Below are 15,441 nucleotides of genomic sequence, written 5' to 3' on the forward strand. Positions count from 1 at the left end.
AGCTGCACCCATCCAGGCAACTGGAGAGTATTCCATCACACTCCTGACTTGTGCCTTGTAGATGGTGGACAGGCTTTGGGGAGTCAGGAGATGAGTTATTCGCCTCAGGATTCCTGGCCTCTGACCTGCTCTTGTAGCCCCGGTATTTATATAGCTACTCCAGTTCAGTTTCTGGTCAATGGTAGACCCTAGGATGTTGATAATGGGGGAGTCAGCGATGGTAATACCATTGAATGTCAAGGGGAGATGGTTAGATCCTTCCTTTTCATATAACTGTTTAATTCCCTTTTGAATACTTCAACTAAACCTGCCTCCACCACACTCTCAGGCAGCGCATTCCAGACCTTAACCACTCACTGCGTGAAAAAGTTTTTCCTCATGTCACTTTTGCTTCTCTTACCAAATACTTTAAATCTGTGCTCTCTCGTTCTCTATTCTTTTACGAGTGGGACCAGTTTCTCGCTATCTACTCTATCCAGACCCTCATGATTTTGAATACCTCTATCAAATCTCCTCTTAGCCTTCTCCTCCAAGGAAAATAGTCTCAACTTCTCCAATCAATCTTCACAACTGAAATTCCTCATTCCTGGAACCATTCTCGTGAATTTTTTCTGTACACTCACCAATGCCTTCACATCTTTCCTAAAGTGCTCAGTACTCCAGCTGAGGCCAAACTAGTGGCTTACACAAGTTCAACATAACTTCCTTGCTCTTGTACTCTAAGCCCCTATTAATAAAGCCCAGGATACTGTATGCTTTATTAACCGCGCTCTCAGCCTGTCCTGCCACCTTCAATGGCTTATGCACATTTACACCGAGGTCCCTCTGCTCCTGCACCCCCTTTCGAATTGTACTCTTTATTTTGTATTGTCTCTCCATGTTCTTCCTACCAAAATGAATCACTTCACATTTCTTTGCATTGAACTTCATCTGCCACCTATCCCCCCATTCCACCAATATGTTTATGTCCTTCAACAGTTCTACACTATCCTCCTCATAATTCACAATGCTTCCAAGTTTCGTATCATCTACAAACTTTGAAATTGTACCCTGTACACCAAGGTCTAGATCATTAATATCTATCAGGAAAAGCAAGTGTCCCAACACTGATCCCTGGGGAACCCCACTACAAACATCCCTCCAACCCGAAAAACATCCATTAACTACTACTCCTTGTTCCCTGTCACTCAGTGAATTTCATATCCATGTTGCTACTGTCCCTTTTATTCCATGACCTGCAAGTTTGCTCACAAGTCTGTTGTGTGGCACTGTATCAAACACCTTTTGAAAGTCCATGTACACCACATCAACTGCATTTCCCTCATCAACCCTCTCTGTTACCTCCTCAAAAAACTCCAGCATGTTAGTTAAACATAAACTTTCCTTAAGAAATCCATGCTGGCTTTCTTTAATTAACCCACATTTGTCCATGTGACTATTAATTTTGTCTCAAAGTTAAGCTGACTGGCCTGTAGTTGCTGGGCTTATCTTTGTACCCTTTTTTGAACAAGGGTATAACGTTTGCAATTTTCCAGTCCTCTGGCACGACCCCCAAGCCTAAGGAAGACTGAAAAATTATGGCCAGGGCTTTCACGATTTCCACCCTCACTTTTCTCAGTATCCTTGGATGCATCTCATCCGGTCCTGGTGCTTTATCCACTTTAAGTACAGACAGTCTATCTAATACGTCCTCCTTATCAAATTTAAACCCTTCTAGTATCTGAAATAATTCCTCTTTCACCATTGCCTGGGTTGCATATTCTTCCTTGGTAAAGACAGATACAAAGTATTCATTTAATACCTCATCTATGACCTCTGCCTCCATGCGTAAATCCCCTTATGGTCCCTAATCGGCCCCACTATTCCTTTTACTACCCTTTTACTATTTATATGTCTATAGAAAACTTTGGGATTCCCTTTAAAGTTAGCTGCTAGTCTCTTTTCATGCTCTCTCTTTACATCTCTTATTTGCTTTTTCACTTCCCTTCTGAACCTTCTATATTCAGCCTGGTTCTCAATAGTATTTTCTACCTGGCATCTGTCATATGCACACTTTTTTTTCTTTATCTTAATCTCTACCTCTTATGTCATCCAGAGAACTCTGAATTTCTTGACCCTACCTTTTCCCTTCTAGGGAACATACCTTGACTGTGTCCAAACTAACTTTTCATTAAAGGTAGCCCACTGTCAGCTACCATTTTTCCTGCCAACCTATGATTCCAATTTATTCGCCCCAGCTCCATTCTTACCCCATTGAAGCTGGCTTTCCCCAGTTAATTATTCTTACTCGGGAGTGTTTTTTGTCATTTTTCATAGTCAGCCCAAACTTTATGATACACTGATCACTGTTCCCTAATTCTTTTTATATGTTCATGGGATGTAGGCATCACTGGCTAGGCTAGCATTTATTGTCCACCCCTAATTTCCCTTGAGAAGGTGGTGGTGAGCTGCCTTCTTGAACCGCTGCAGTCCATGTGAGGGAGTTCCAGGATTTTGACCCGGCGACAGTGAAGGAACGTCGATATAGTTCCAAGTCAGGATAGTGTGTGGCTTGGAGGGGAACTTGCAGGTGGTGGTGTTCCCTTGCATCAGCTGCCCTTATCCTTCTAGGTGGGAGAGGTCATGGGTTTGGAAGGTGCTGTCTAAGGAGCCTTGGTCCTACTGATACTTGAGCCACTTGGCCCACCTCATTCCCAAGAACCAGGTTTAGCAGTGTCTGCTTTCTCGTTAGACTAGAAACATACTGTTGTAGAAAATTTTCCTGAACACACTCTCAGAACTCTTGCCCCTCACTGCCCTTTACATTACTATTATCCCAGTCTATGTTTGGATAATTAAAGTCTGCCGTTATAACCACCCTATAACTTTTGCACCTCTTTGTAATTTCCTTGCAAATTTGTTCCTTCACGTCCTTCCCACTAGTTGGTGGCCAATAGACAACACCAAGCAATGTAAATGCACCTTTTATGTTCCTTAGCTCGAGCCAAATTGATTTCATGATTGGGCCCTCTGGGACATCCATTTACTCCAGCACTGAAATGCCCTCTTTAATCAATACCGCCACCAGTCCCCTCTTTTTACCTTCCCTACCTTTCCTGAACACCTTGCATCCAAAAATATTCAATTCCCAGTCTTGTCCTTCTTTGAGCCAGGTCTCTGTTATAACCACAACATCACATTTCCACATGCCAATCTGTGCCTGTAACTTACCAATCTTATTAACAACATTCTGTGCATTCACATATATGCACATTATGCTTGATTTAGTCTTTATTCCTTTCTCCCTTACTCTGACCCCGCCTAATAAGTTACTATTCTCTACTCTAGGGTAAGCTATCTCTCCCAGTATTCTGTGCACCTTGGTATTTCTCTCTGATATTTCCTCCTGTTTCCCACTCCTCTGCCAAGTTCCCTTCCCCAATAGCACTAACAAATTGCCCGCAAGGAAATATGTCCTAGCTCTGTTCAGGTGCAACCTGTCCGACCTGTACAGGTCCCAGCTTCTCCAGAACTGGTCCCAGTGTTCCAGGAATCTAAAGCCCTCCCTCCTGCACCGACTTTCCATCCACATATTCATCTGCAATATCCTCCTATTTCTATACTCACTTGCACATGGTACTGGGAGTAATCTGATCACGACTTTTGAGGTCTTGCTTGCTAATTTCTTACCTCTCTCACTAAACTCTTTCTGCAGGACCATATCCCTCCTCCTACTGTTATGAAAGTGCTTCCTTTTTTTTGAGGACTCGTGTTTAAAAATTGTGGAAATTGATTCATTTGAAAGACTGAAGAGATTTCATAGGTGCTGGAATTTGTTTTTTTTAAATAAAAAGGTCACTGGAAGGATTTGGGACTTTGTGTAAAAACAAACCCTTACTGAAAGTCACATATCTTAATCTAAGTAAACAGCAGGAGCCTTGATGACTATGGGAGTTGTTTACAGAGAAATTACATGTCAAGATTTATGGTGGTCAAGAGTTGGTTTCATTTTTGGATATTGTTTTGAGTCAGTTGGGGATAAGCCTGCTAAGAGAGAAGCCACCAGCTCATCCTTTTCCCATCTCTTTGAGAAACACTGAGAATCCAGTGTGATAGCTGAAACCCCTGATACAGTGATTCTCATGGAAAGCTTACCAGACTAATCCTCGACGTGGCCTGAAAAGAACTGCTCAAAAAGATCCCAGTGACAGCCATCTATGCATATTTGGACACCAGAATAAGGGACTACCTGGGAACATACCGTATCATATCCTTCTCCTTGAAGAATTAGCAAGTATTTGGCCAAACTTTTTTTTTGTCTTTTTTTTTATAAAGAATTCTCTACAAAGAAAACGTATTTATTTTTTCTTTAACTGGTATATATGCATATGTGTTGGGTTAATTTAGAAAAGAACTTTCATATTTCATATGTTTGTTTCTACTGTGCCTACCCACTGTGTTTTTTTTTATGTTTGTGCTTGTGACTTCAGTTTTCAGTCCATTAACACCCTATCTGTACTAATGCTTTGTCTTTCAGCACACCATTAACATATTGTTTGCCTTTGCTCCATGACCTTCTGGTCAGCTATTCTGTGACCTTGTCCTATCAACACCTTCTCTTTTGTTCTCTCTTGCCCCACCTGTGCTTAACTTGCTTAAAATCTTTTCATTTCTTATATCTGCCAGTTCTGAAGAAGGGTCACTGACCTGAAACGTTAACTCCTTCTCTCTCCACAGATGCTGGCAGACCTGCTGAGTATTTCCAGCATTTCTTGTTTTTATTTCTCCGTCATCGGCTGCATTTTGCTTTTATTTCATATTTCAACCTGTGTGTTAATAGGCTTTGCATCTTTATTGAATAAGTCTTGTTTTATAATAAATTAATAATTCTGTTGTTTATTAAAGAAACCTGGTTGGTGGATGTTACTCTGAAACTAAAATAAAGTATATAATTGGCCATATTGGTAACTGAGTAAAACATTTAAATATATGTTGTGACTCGTGGAGAAGTGGAACTTCAGAAAGACAGTGCACTTCTCCAGCCTCGGTCGTAACAATACCAATATAATTTGTTACCAACGTGGACCACAACTGCTGGCTGTTCATCCTCCCCCACTAACATCCTTGACCCTGGCACCAGGGCGGCACAGTGGCGCAGTGGTTAGCACTGCAGCCTCACAGCTCCAGCGACCTGGGTTCAATTCTGGGTACTGCCTGTGTGGAGTTTGTAAGTTCTCCCTGTGTCTGCGTGGGTTTCCTCCGGGTGCTCCGGTTTCCTCCCACAGCCAAAAGACTTGCAGGTTGATAGGTAAATTGGCATTATAAATTGCCCCTAGTATAGATAGGGAAATATAGGGACAGGTGAGGATGTGGTAGGAATATGGGATTAGTGTAGGATTAGTATAAATGGGTGGTTAATGGTTGGCACAGACTCGGTGGGCCGAAGGGCCTGTTTCAGTTCTGTATCTCTAAATCTAAATCTAAAATCTAAATCTAAATATCATCCTTGATTCACGTCTGCGGCCACAAAACGCCTGTCTGTTCCCCTGAATATCGAATCTCCTATCACTATTACTCTTCCAGTCTTCCTTGTACCTTCCTGTACAGGCTGAGCCACCCGTAGTGCCATGGCCTTGGTTCTGGCTGCACTCCCCAGATGAACCATCACTTTCCTCAGTATTCAGAACTGAATACATGTTGGAGAATGAAAAGCATTCAGGGGTCTTCTGCACTACCTGCCTGTTTCTTCTTGGCTGTCTGGTCATCATCCATTCCCTCTCTGCCTGCATACCCTTAAGCTGTGGGGTGACCATATCTATAAGCGTGCTATCCACAAAGCTCTCCTCATGGATGCGCCGCAGTGATGCCAGCTGCTGCTCAAGTCCTGCAACCCAGAGCTCAAGCTGGTGCAACTGACGACATTTCCTGCATATATGGTTATCCAGAACCTATAAGTGTCCTGGAGTTCCCACATAGCACAGGAGGTGCACTCCAGAGGTTGGAGTAGCCTTGCCATTCCTCTATCTATTAGCTAATAAATCTCAGTACTACAAATAAACCATGTTACTAATAATAAAAGCAAGAAATGCTGGAAATACTCAGCAGGTCTGGTAGCATCTGTGGAGAGAGAAGCAGAGTTAATGTTTCAGGTCAGTGACCCTTCATCAGAACTGTTACTAATAAGCCCTGCTACTAATAATATTAATAACACTACCAATAGTAATAATTATAACCTTACTACTGCTAATGCTAAACTTTACCAATACTAATCTACCTTACCACTATTAATATAACCTACCAATATGAAAACACTAACAATAGCAGTAATAACCTCACCACTCGTAATAAATCTTATTTAAAAATAAAAGATAAGTCTCACCAGCTGCTCACTTGTTGCTTGTGATAATACTTAATATTTTTAATGCTCTTAAACTCCTAAATGTTTAGAATGAGTTCCTTAGCAGCAAATACTCACCAGCCAATCAACTCACTGCTTTCCTGGGATGTCACGGTTTGATTTTTTTTTCTTTTTGTTTTTTTTCAAACTCCGGTGCAGGCCTGCTGCTGCCACCACTCCCAACTCTCTCCAGGTATGTAGAAGCCCCAAGCCAGCTTTGAATCAGCTAATTTTGGCAAGCTGAGTGGCAGATGCTCTGGTCGTGCTCATCCTGGTACTTATGCTGGGATGTGTCACCTACCCTCCCCCCACTCACAGATTTCTTCACCATCCCATTTCCATGATCAGAACCGGATTGAGAGGCTGGCGGCTGCTGATCTCTGCTTGTTCCAGGTCCTGTTTACCGGGTGGTGGCACCCCTCCACCGCCTTTGTTCGGCGGAGAGTTTCATCTGTTGACTTTTTTTAATTAAAATAAAACCACCCAGTTTGTATATTTTACATAAAGACATATTTCAGTTATTTACGTTCACAGCACTTAGGCACAGATTGGAGATAGGCAATGCTTAGGAATCAAGTTTTCACAGGGTTATTGCTGAAATTTAACCAGATACAAAAAAAGCAACTAAACTTCCGAATACCTAGGATCAAGCAAGCCTGAAAATTTTGGTTGGGCCACTGTGCCTTCAGAAGTATGGGACTTCCATCTGCCAGCGTGCCTAGTACTGATCCAATCACAATCTCAGTGACGGGATCATTAATATAAACAGGGAGGTATCTGCACCATTTACTCTACTCCGGGGACATCTACTTTGTGGCAGTGGGGAATTTCAGGTTGGTAATTTGCCGCTCTATAGGATATAGGCTGTTCCTGCCAAAAATGCCCTTTTTTCTTGAAAAAAGGCTCATGGACATGATAGTTGGACACCAGAAATGTGGGCCCCACTTCTGCTATGATCCAGTGCTGGCAAATAATGTACACTTGCGACTTGCAGGCATACATTATGCTGAGACTCAACATGCCAGAACTTCTTTTAAGTTCATTCTTGGGATGTGGACGTTGCTGCACCACCGTACCTTTAGGTAGAGACTTCCTGGATATGCCATTGTCATTCTGCTAGTTGTGTTTTTATCTTAAATACATCAATAACTAGCAAGACAACTATAAACATCCTCTAAAATTATAGCAAATAACAAATTGTAATACAGTTTATTACCTACTGCAGAGCACAAAAGAACCTTCTATATTTGCACTTCAACTATCCAACAAAAATTTAATGTGACAAATCTTCATGTGAGACATTGATTGCATCTCTCATTACCATTACTATACACAGTAGTCCTCACCGTCCAGATTTTCGATCATTCCCTGTTGGAATGCAGCCTAAAATCTGGCTGGATTGATTCATATTTTCATACTAAGACATTTTCACATAATTCATTTATTGACAATTTTAAATCAGTCTCTTTTATGTAGGGATAATATATTGTGATTTTAAACCTACAGATCTTTTAAGTAGTAACATTTCTTCAGAAAAAAATCAAAGCCCCCATAAGTACAGTAATAGTTGCAATATGTTATTCATACCTTTCATTTTGAGTAATTGCTAAAACGGTATCCTTTCTTCTGTTGCGAATTGCTTCATGGAAAAAGGAAGCTTCATTCTTATTGAATGTTATAGCAGCTCCCTGGGATAGCAGTAGACGTACAGCATTGCTGTGTCCTTCTCTTGCAGCCAGATGGAGGGCAGTATTCTTTGGAGCAAATTACAAAAGAAATGTCTGAGAGCCAGTTTGGCAAACATGAGAAAAACACAAACCTACATTTTATAACATGAATGTTATAAAAAAGCTTACAGCTTTTATTTGATGAAGCCTTTTGTTGTTTTCTTCCTGGAGTCTCATTATTAGTTGCTGATGGTCAACCAAAGATAATTAGAAGCTGCAGATTTATTGCTCATAAAATCAAGTTAAATCCACTTGTGGCAGCACAGGCAAAAATGTACAACATTGTATTACTTAAGCCATAACATTATGCACTTATTTCTTGTAGTTCGGCTCAGCAGTACACAGAATACTTGTGTATTTTTCAGCACCTGGACACAACTGCTGGTGGTCAAACTGGCACATCTGTGCATCAGTAACCACACAGGCAGAGTCACTTAAGGAATAAACTGTATGGTTAAAATGACAGTCAATGCGACTCAGTTGGAATGGAACAGTAAGTACTCTACAGAGATTTTAACCAGCCTCCTTCCCTGTTTACACGGGGAGGGCTGTGTTAAAATCGTCCCTTGTATTTCAACATGTGGATAATTTGAATATAATTTATGACTATTTTATTTAAATTAAAACAACAAATTTGTTAAATACCCCATGGTTGTGCCTAAACACAAATCAATTTTTTTACACACTGGACCTAACTATAAATTATAACTGGATGGAGTTGGAGTTCTGTCATAAGCACTTTGCTATTTATGTTCACATACGAACATACAAACGTAAGAATTAGGGGCAGGAGTAGGCCATTCGGCCCCTCGAGCCTGGTCCACCATTTGATAACATTATGGCTGATCTGATTGCAGCCTCAACTCTACTTTCCTGTCTACCTGCTGTAACCTTTGACTCCCTTGTCAATCAAGAATCAAACTCAGCCTTAAAAGTATTCAATGACTCAGCCTCCACTGCTCTCTGGGGAAGAGAATTCCATAGACTAACAACCCTCTGAAAGAAAAAAAATTCTCCTCGTCTCCATCTTAAATGGGAGACCCCTTACTTTTTAAACAGAGTCCCCAAGTTCTGGTCTCTGCCATAAGGGGAAACATCCTTCCAGCATTCATCCTGTCAAGTCCCCTCAGGATCTTATGTATCAATAAGATAACCACTCATTCTTCTAAACTCCAATGGATACAGGCCCAACCTGTCCAATGTTTCCTCATAAGATAACCAATTTATTGGAGTTCTTTGAAGGAGTACCATGTACTGTGGATAAAGGGGAGCTGATTGATATACTGTACTTGGATTTCCAGATGGCATTGGATAAGGTTCCACATAATAAGTATATTACGCAAAGTAGGAGCTCATGGTGTAGGGGTAACATATTAGCACGGATAGAAGATTGGCTGGCTGGCAGAAAACAGGGAGTATGCATAAATGGGTCCTTTTCTGAGTGGCAGGATGTGATCAGTGGAGTCCCACAGGGGTCTGTGCATGGGCCTCAACTTTTTACAATTTATATCAATGACTTAGATGAGGGGAGTGATAGCATGGTAGCTAAATTTGCAGGTGACACAAAGGTACGTAGGAAAGTATGTTGTGAAGAGAACATTAGGAGGTTGCAGACCAGTATAGATAGGTTGAGTGAGTGGGGAAAAAATCTGGTAGATGGAGTATAATGTGGGAAAATGTGAAGTTGTTCACTTTGGCAGGAAGAATAAAAAAAGCAGAGTATTACTTAAATGACTACAGAATTCCGAGGTGCAGAGGGATCTTGGTGTTCTAGTGCAGGAGTCACAAAAAAGTTAATATGCAGGTACAGCAAATAATAAAGAAGGCTAATGGAATGCTATGCTTTATTACGAGAGGAATTGAAAATAAAAGTAAGGATGTTATGCTTCAGTTATACAGGGCATTGGCGAGACCACATCTTGAATACTGTGTGCAGTTTTGGTCTCCTTATTTAAGGAAGGATGTAAATGCATTGGAGGCGGTTCAGAGGAAGTTTACTAGATTGATACATGAAATGAGCGAGTTGTTTTATGAGGAAAGGTTGGACAGACTGGGCTTGGTTTCACTGGAGTTTAGAAGAGTGAGGGGAGACTTGATTGAAGTTTATAAGATCCTGAACAGTCTTGACAAGGTGGATGTGGAATGGATGTTTCCTCTTGTGAGTGAGTCCAGAACTAGGGGGCACTGTTTTAAAATTAGGGGTCACTCTTTTAGGACAGAGATGAGAAGAAATTCTTCTCTCAGAGGGTTGTGTGATTTTGGAACTCTCTGCCTCAGAAGGTGGTGGAGGTGGGGTCATTGAATATTTTTAAGGCAGAGGTAGATAGATTCTTGTTAGGCAAGGGAACCAAGGGTTATCGGGGGTAGGTGGGAGTATAGAATTCGAAACACAAACAGATCAGCCGTGATCTTATTGAATGGCAGAGCAGGCTCAAGGACCAAATGGCCTACTTCTGCTCCTAATTCACATGTTCGTACAACTCCTTCATCCCAGGAATCAGCCTAGTGAACCTTCTCTGAACTGCTTCTATTGCAATTACATCCTTTCTTAAGTGAGAAGACGAAAACTATACACAGTACTCCAAATGTGTTCTCACCAATGCCTTGTACAACTGTAGTGAGACTTCCCTACTTTTATATTCCAGTCCCCTTGCAATAAATGACAATATTCTATTTGCCTTCCTAATCACTTGCTGTACCTGCATACTAACTTTTTGTGATTCATTTACCAGAGCACCCAGATCCCTCTGTACTGCAGAGTTCTACAATCTCTCTCCATTAAAATAATATACTGCTTTTCTATTTTTCCTGCCAAAGTGGACAAGTTCTCATTTTCCCACATTATATTCCAGCTGCCAAATTTTTGCCCACTCACTAACCTATTGTCATGCTCACAAGAAGTGCAGTGATGAAAATACAGAGACAAATTGAAAACTTAGGGCTCGATTTTAAGGAGTCCTTGATGTCAGGATGCATAGCAAGGGGGCCTGAATATGACCCCGGATGAGGCCCGCCACAGACCTTGACGACAGCAAGGCCCAGCCCGATCCTCCCGGCGCCCACCCAACTGCTTGGCGACGGGACCACAATCACCATATGCAAATTAATAGATTTGCATGTACTTACCATTAATCTTGATGGCTTGCCGCGATCTTTGGCGCTTTGGCCAGCACTCACGCCTTCAGATCCCTGTCCGGGGAAACAAGGCCCAGACTGCTGGGGAGGGGGGAGGAGGTAAGTTTATAAGTGCCAGGGGTGGGGGGCAGCGGCGGTGGAGTGGGGGGGGGTGCGGAGGGGAACAGGGTCAAATAAACATCATGGGTGCAGGGGATGGTGGGAAGGGTTGTACTTTAAACTTTATGCAGTTTGGCGATGTTACAGGTAAGTGTTTTTGGGGGGAAAGGGCAAATAGTTAATTCAATTGTTATTGGAGAGGTGGGAGAGGGGCAAAAGAAACGTATTTATTTAGTTTTATTCAATCTGTCTTTAAATATTTAAATAAGCCGGTAGGGCTGACAGCCCTTTAAAAATGGCATCAGCGCCTGTGCATAGGCAGCTGACGCCATTGCCGGGGATGGACAGCCTGCCCCCTCCACTTGATCGGGGGAGGAGGCGGCCCACTCCAGCTATTTAAATGAGTCGCTGCGCTTAAGATTGCGGCAGCTTTTTGATGTGCAGCCCACATGGGCAGGCCGCCCTTTTTGGAGGTGAGCACATAAAATCCAGCCCTTAGAACAATTTTAAAAGATTAGGACATTGGCTGTCAACAAAATGGAGGATAAGCCATGACTCATACCACCTCTTGATTTATAATCCACATCCATTGTCAACTAAGATTGAAAAACAATCAACCTGTCGACGTGGAAGTAAGATAGATAATCACACATGGATCTGAGCTATACTGAAATAAACTAAGACTTTCTCAGACTTTCTGTCTCCAACTAACCTTCGTTGCAATGGAGTGTGAACAGCCCTCATATCCTCAAAATGGGACCATCAAAAGGCCATTGTGTAGCCCAACAAGAACTGAATCCTAAAGCCTCATGGGCAAAGCTAACATTTGTAAGTTCACCTTCAAAGATAATTGTTTTGAGGAACAAAGGGAGTCTTCAAACATCAAGATCAGTCTAGTCGCTCCTCAGCCACAGGGCAAACATTTATATTAATCTTGAATTCCAGCAATGCTGAGAAAGAGAGATCATAGCAACATCACAGAAAATCAGTCCAGCCCAGGGCTGTGGAAATATGCAGCCTGAGCAAGAATAAGAAACCCTGCTGCTAATTCTACACTTGGTGCAGCAGCGAACTAAAAGCGACCATCACCTCCTGTCTGAAATCCTAACTGCCAGAAATCTGCAACATCTCAACAAATTCAAGACTACAAAAACCCAGGCCTGCATCTTTAAAAGAGACTGTTCAACTTAGAAGATTCAACAGGTTTACCGTAAACCATGAAAACCTACCACACTATGAAATCTTACCCTTTACCTGCTATCTATCTTCTCTTGAGAGTGCATATGAGAGTGAATGTATGTGTGAGTAGTGTTGCCAACATTTTGGGGAATGAATTTTGTTCAATAAATAGTTAATCTTCTGTTTAAACCTATGAGAAAACCTGTGACTGTCTGGTCATTTGGCAAGTTAAACACTCAGGGGCTAACTCATCATTTTAAACAAAACACGATTGCGATCAGAGGTGAGCAGTGGGAACCACCCATACCCCTTACCACTTGTCCGTAACACTATCTATATCCCTTTTCAGACTCTTAATGTCCTCTTCACAACTTACTGTCCTATCTATCTTTTTCGTCATCAGCAAATTTAGCAACCATACATTCGGTCCCTTCATCCAAGCCATTGATATAGATTGTAAATAGTTGAGGCCTCAGCACTGCACCCTGTGGCACTCCAATAGCTACAGTTTGTCTACCTGAAAATGCCCCATTTATCCCTACCCTCTGCTCCTGTTAACTAACCAATCCTCTATCCATTCTAATGTGCTACCCCCAACACCATGAGCTCTTATTTTGTGTGGTAACCTTTGATGTGGCACCTTATCAAATGCCTTTTGGAAATCCTCATACACCACACCTACAGGTTCCCCTTTATCCACCTTGCTCAAAGAACTGTAATAAATTAGTCAAACATGATTTCCCTTTCACAAAACCATGTTGACTGCCTGATCGCATTAAGAGTTTCTAAGTGCCCTGCTATAACCTCCTTAATAGTAGATTCTAGTATTTTCCCCATGATAGATGTTAGGCTAACTGGCCTATAGTTTCCTGTTTTCTGTCTCCTTCCTTTCTTGAATAGAGGAATCACATTCACTATTTTCCAATCTAATGGGCCCTTTCTAGAATCTAAGGAATTTTGGAAAATTACAACTAATGCATCTGCTATAGAACCATTGAAAAAGTACAGCACAGATGGAGGCCATTCAGCCCATCGTGTCTGCGCCTCAGTAGCTACTTCTTTTAAGGCCCTAGGATGCAGTCGATCAGGTCCTGGGACTGCATCAGGCCTTTAGTTCTACTAGTTTTCTCAGTACCCTTTCCCTTGTGATCTTAATTGTTTTAAGTTCCTCCCTCCCTTTGACCTCTTGATTTATTATTTTTTTTTAGATTAGAGATACAGCACTGAAACAGGCCCTTCGGCCCACCGAGTCTGTGCCGAACATCAACCACCCATTTATACTAATCCTACACTAATCCCATATTCCTACCAAACATCCCCACCTGTCCCTATATTTCCCTACCACCTACCTATACTGGTGACAATTTATAATGGCCAATTTACCTATCAACCTGCAAGTCTTTTGGCTTGTGGGAGGAAACCGGAGCACCCGGAGAAAACCCACGCAGACACAGGGAGAACTTGCAAACTCCACACAGGCAGTACCCGGAATCGAACCCGGGTCCCTGGAGCTGTGAGGCTGCGGTGCTAACCACTGCGCCACTGTGCCACCCTAGGGTGTTATTTCTAGGGTGTTATTTCTGTCTTTTACAGTGAAGACAGCCACAAAATATCTGTTCAATGCTTCCACCATTTCCTTATGTCACATTATTAATTCACCAGACTCACTTTCTAGAAGACCAAAGCTCACTTTATTTACTCATTTTCTTTTTTAAATAATTGTAGAAATTCTTACTATTGTCGTGCAATTCCCCACCTGCCAAGGATGAGGCATTATTAACTTCAGCACATGGACATTAAATTTCAAATTGTTGCTGGGAAGAAGAGAAGGCCTGTGACAGGGGGTTGACAGGCCCTTGGCTGGAAAGACATGTTTGCAAATTAACAGACAGTGCGTGGAATGAAGGAGCTATCCCCAGCTCCAATACAATCACAAACAGGCGTGGTCAAAGCAGTTAATCATATGACAAATATCATATGACTAACCTGCTTGGCAGTCCGGGCTGTTTTTTAAATTGTAGCAGAAGTGTTTGAACTGGCAGAAAGCAGAATGCTCCTGGACTGAAGAAGACCTCCTGTCTGCCTGTTTGCTCCCATCTCTTTCTCACGGAACTCCAAAACCCACATGAACCCCAAGGGAGAAAAGTCTCCTACAGTCAACAAGGTTTAAGAAGAATACTGGGCCCCAACAAAAAGCAAGACCTACCTACAATCAAGAACTCTACAGTGAGCTCGAAGGCCCATAACAAAAACTCTTCAGATATTGCCTCAAACTTTTCCACTTATTTCTTCTGCTCTTTTCTTTCTCTATTTGCATGTGTGAATTGCGTATGCATGCTAGCGTGGGTGCGACATGTGTCTGTAGGTGTCAACCGAATTAGAGTTTAAGTTTAAGTTTAATAAATTTCACTTTTCTTCTTTAAACCTGAGAAAGCCTGTTGTGCTGGTTTCTTTGCCTTATAATTGGAAAGCAGTGAACAAGGAGGAGCTAAAGACATGGTGTGTTTAAAATTAAACCCTGTTACAGTAAGACCAGATGAAGGCTGAAAGGGAACCCTGGACCTTTTTCTCACCTGGTCGTAACACTTTCCATTTTTATATTTCTAGCTAGCTTTCTCTTATACTCTGATTTCTCCCTCATTATTTTTTGCATTATTCTTATACTGGTTTTTAAATTCTGACCTACCACTAATCTTTGCAGTACTGTATGCTTTTTCTTTCAATTTGGTACTAGCCTTAACTTCCTTAATTAGCCACGGATGGTGTATCCTTCTCATAGAGTCTTTCTTTCTCACTGGACTGTATCTTTGCTGAGTGTTATGAAATATCTCCTTAAATGTCCACCACTGCATCTCTGCTGGCTTATCCTTTAACCTAATTTCCCACTTCGCTTTAGCGAGCTTTGCCTTCATATCCTTTCCTTTA

At 41.8% G+C, this 15,441-nt stretch overlaps 1 protein-coding gene across 1 annotated transcript in view; it reads right to left on the bottom strand.

The window, feature by feature from the left end:
* Positions 1-15,441, bottom strand: part of trpa1b (transient receptor potential cation channel, subfamily A, member 1b) — a 182,105-nt gene that overhangs the window by 78,740 nt on the left and 87,924 nt on the right. The window contains exon 14 of the mRNA XM_068032656.1: positions 7,964-8,130. Coding sequence (XP_067888757.1) covers positions 7,964-8,130 — 167 coding nt within the window. The remainder of the gene's footprint in view (positions 1-7,963; positions 8,131-15,441) is intronic.

This window comes from Heterodontus francisci, chromosome 5, assembly GCF_036365525.1.
Source record: "Heterodontus francisci isolate sHetFra1 chromosome 5, sHetFra1.hap1, whole genome shotgun sequence".
In the NCBI taxonomy this organism is placed as follows: domain Eukaryota; kingdom Metazoa; phylum Chordata; class Chondrichthyes; order Heterodontiformes; family Heterodontidae; genus Heterodontus; species Heterodontus francisci.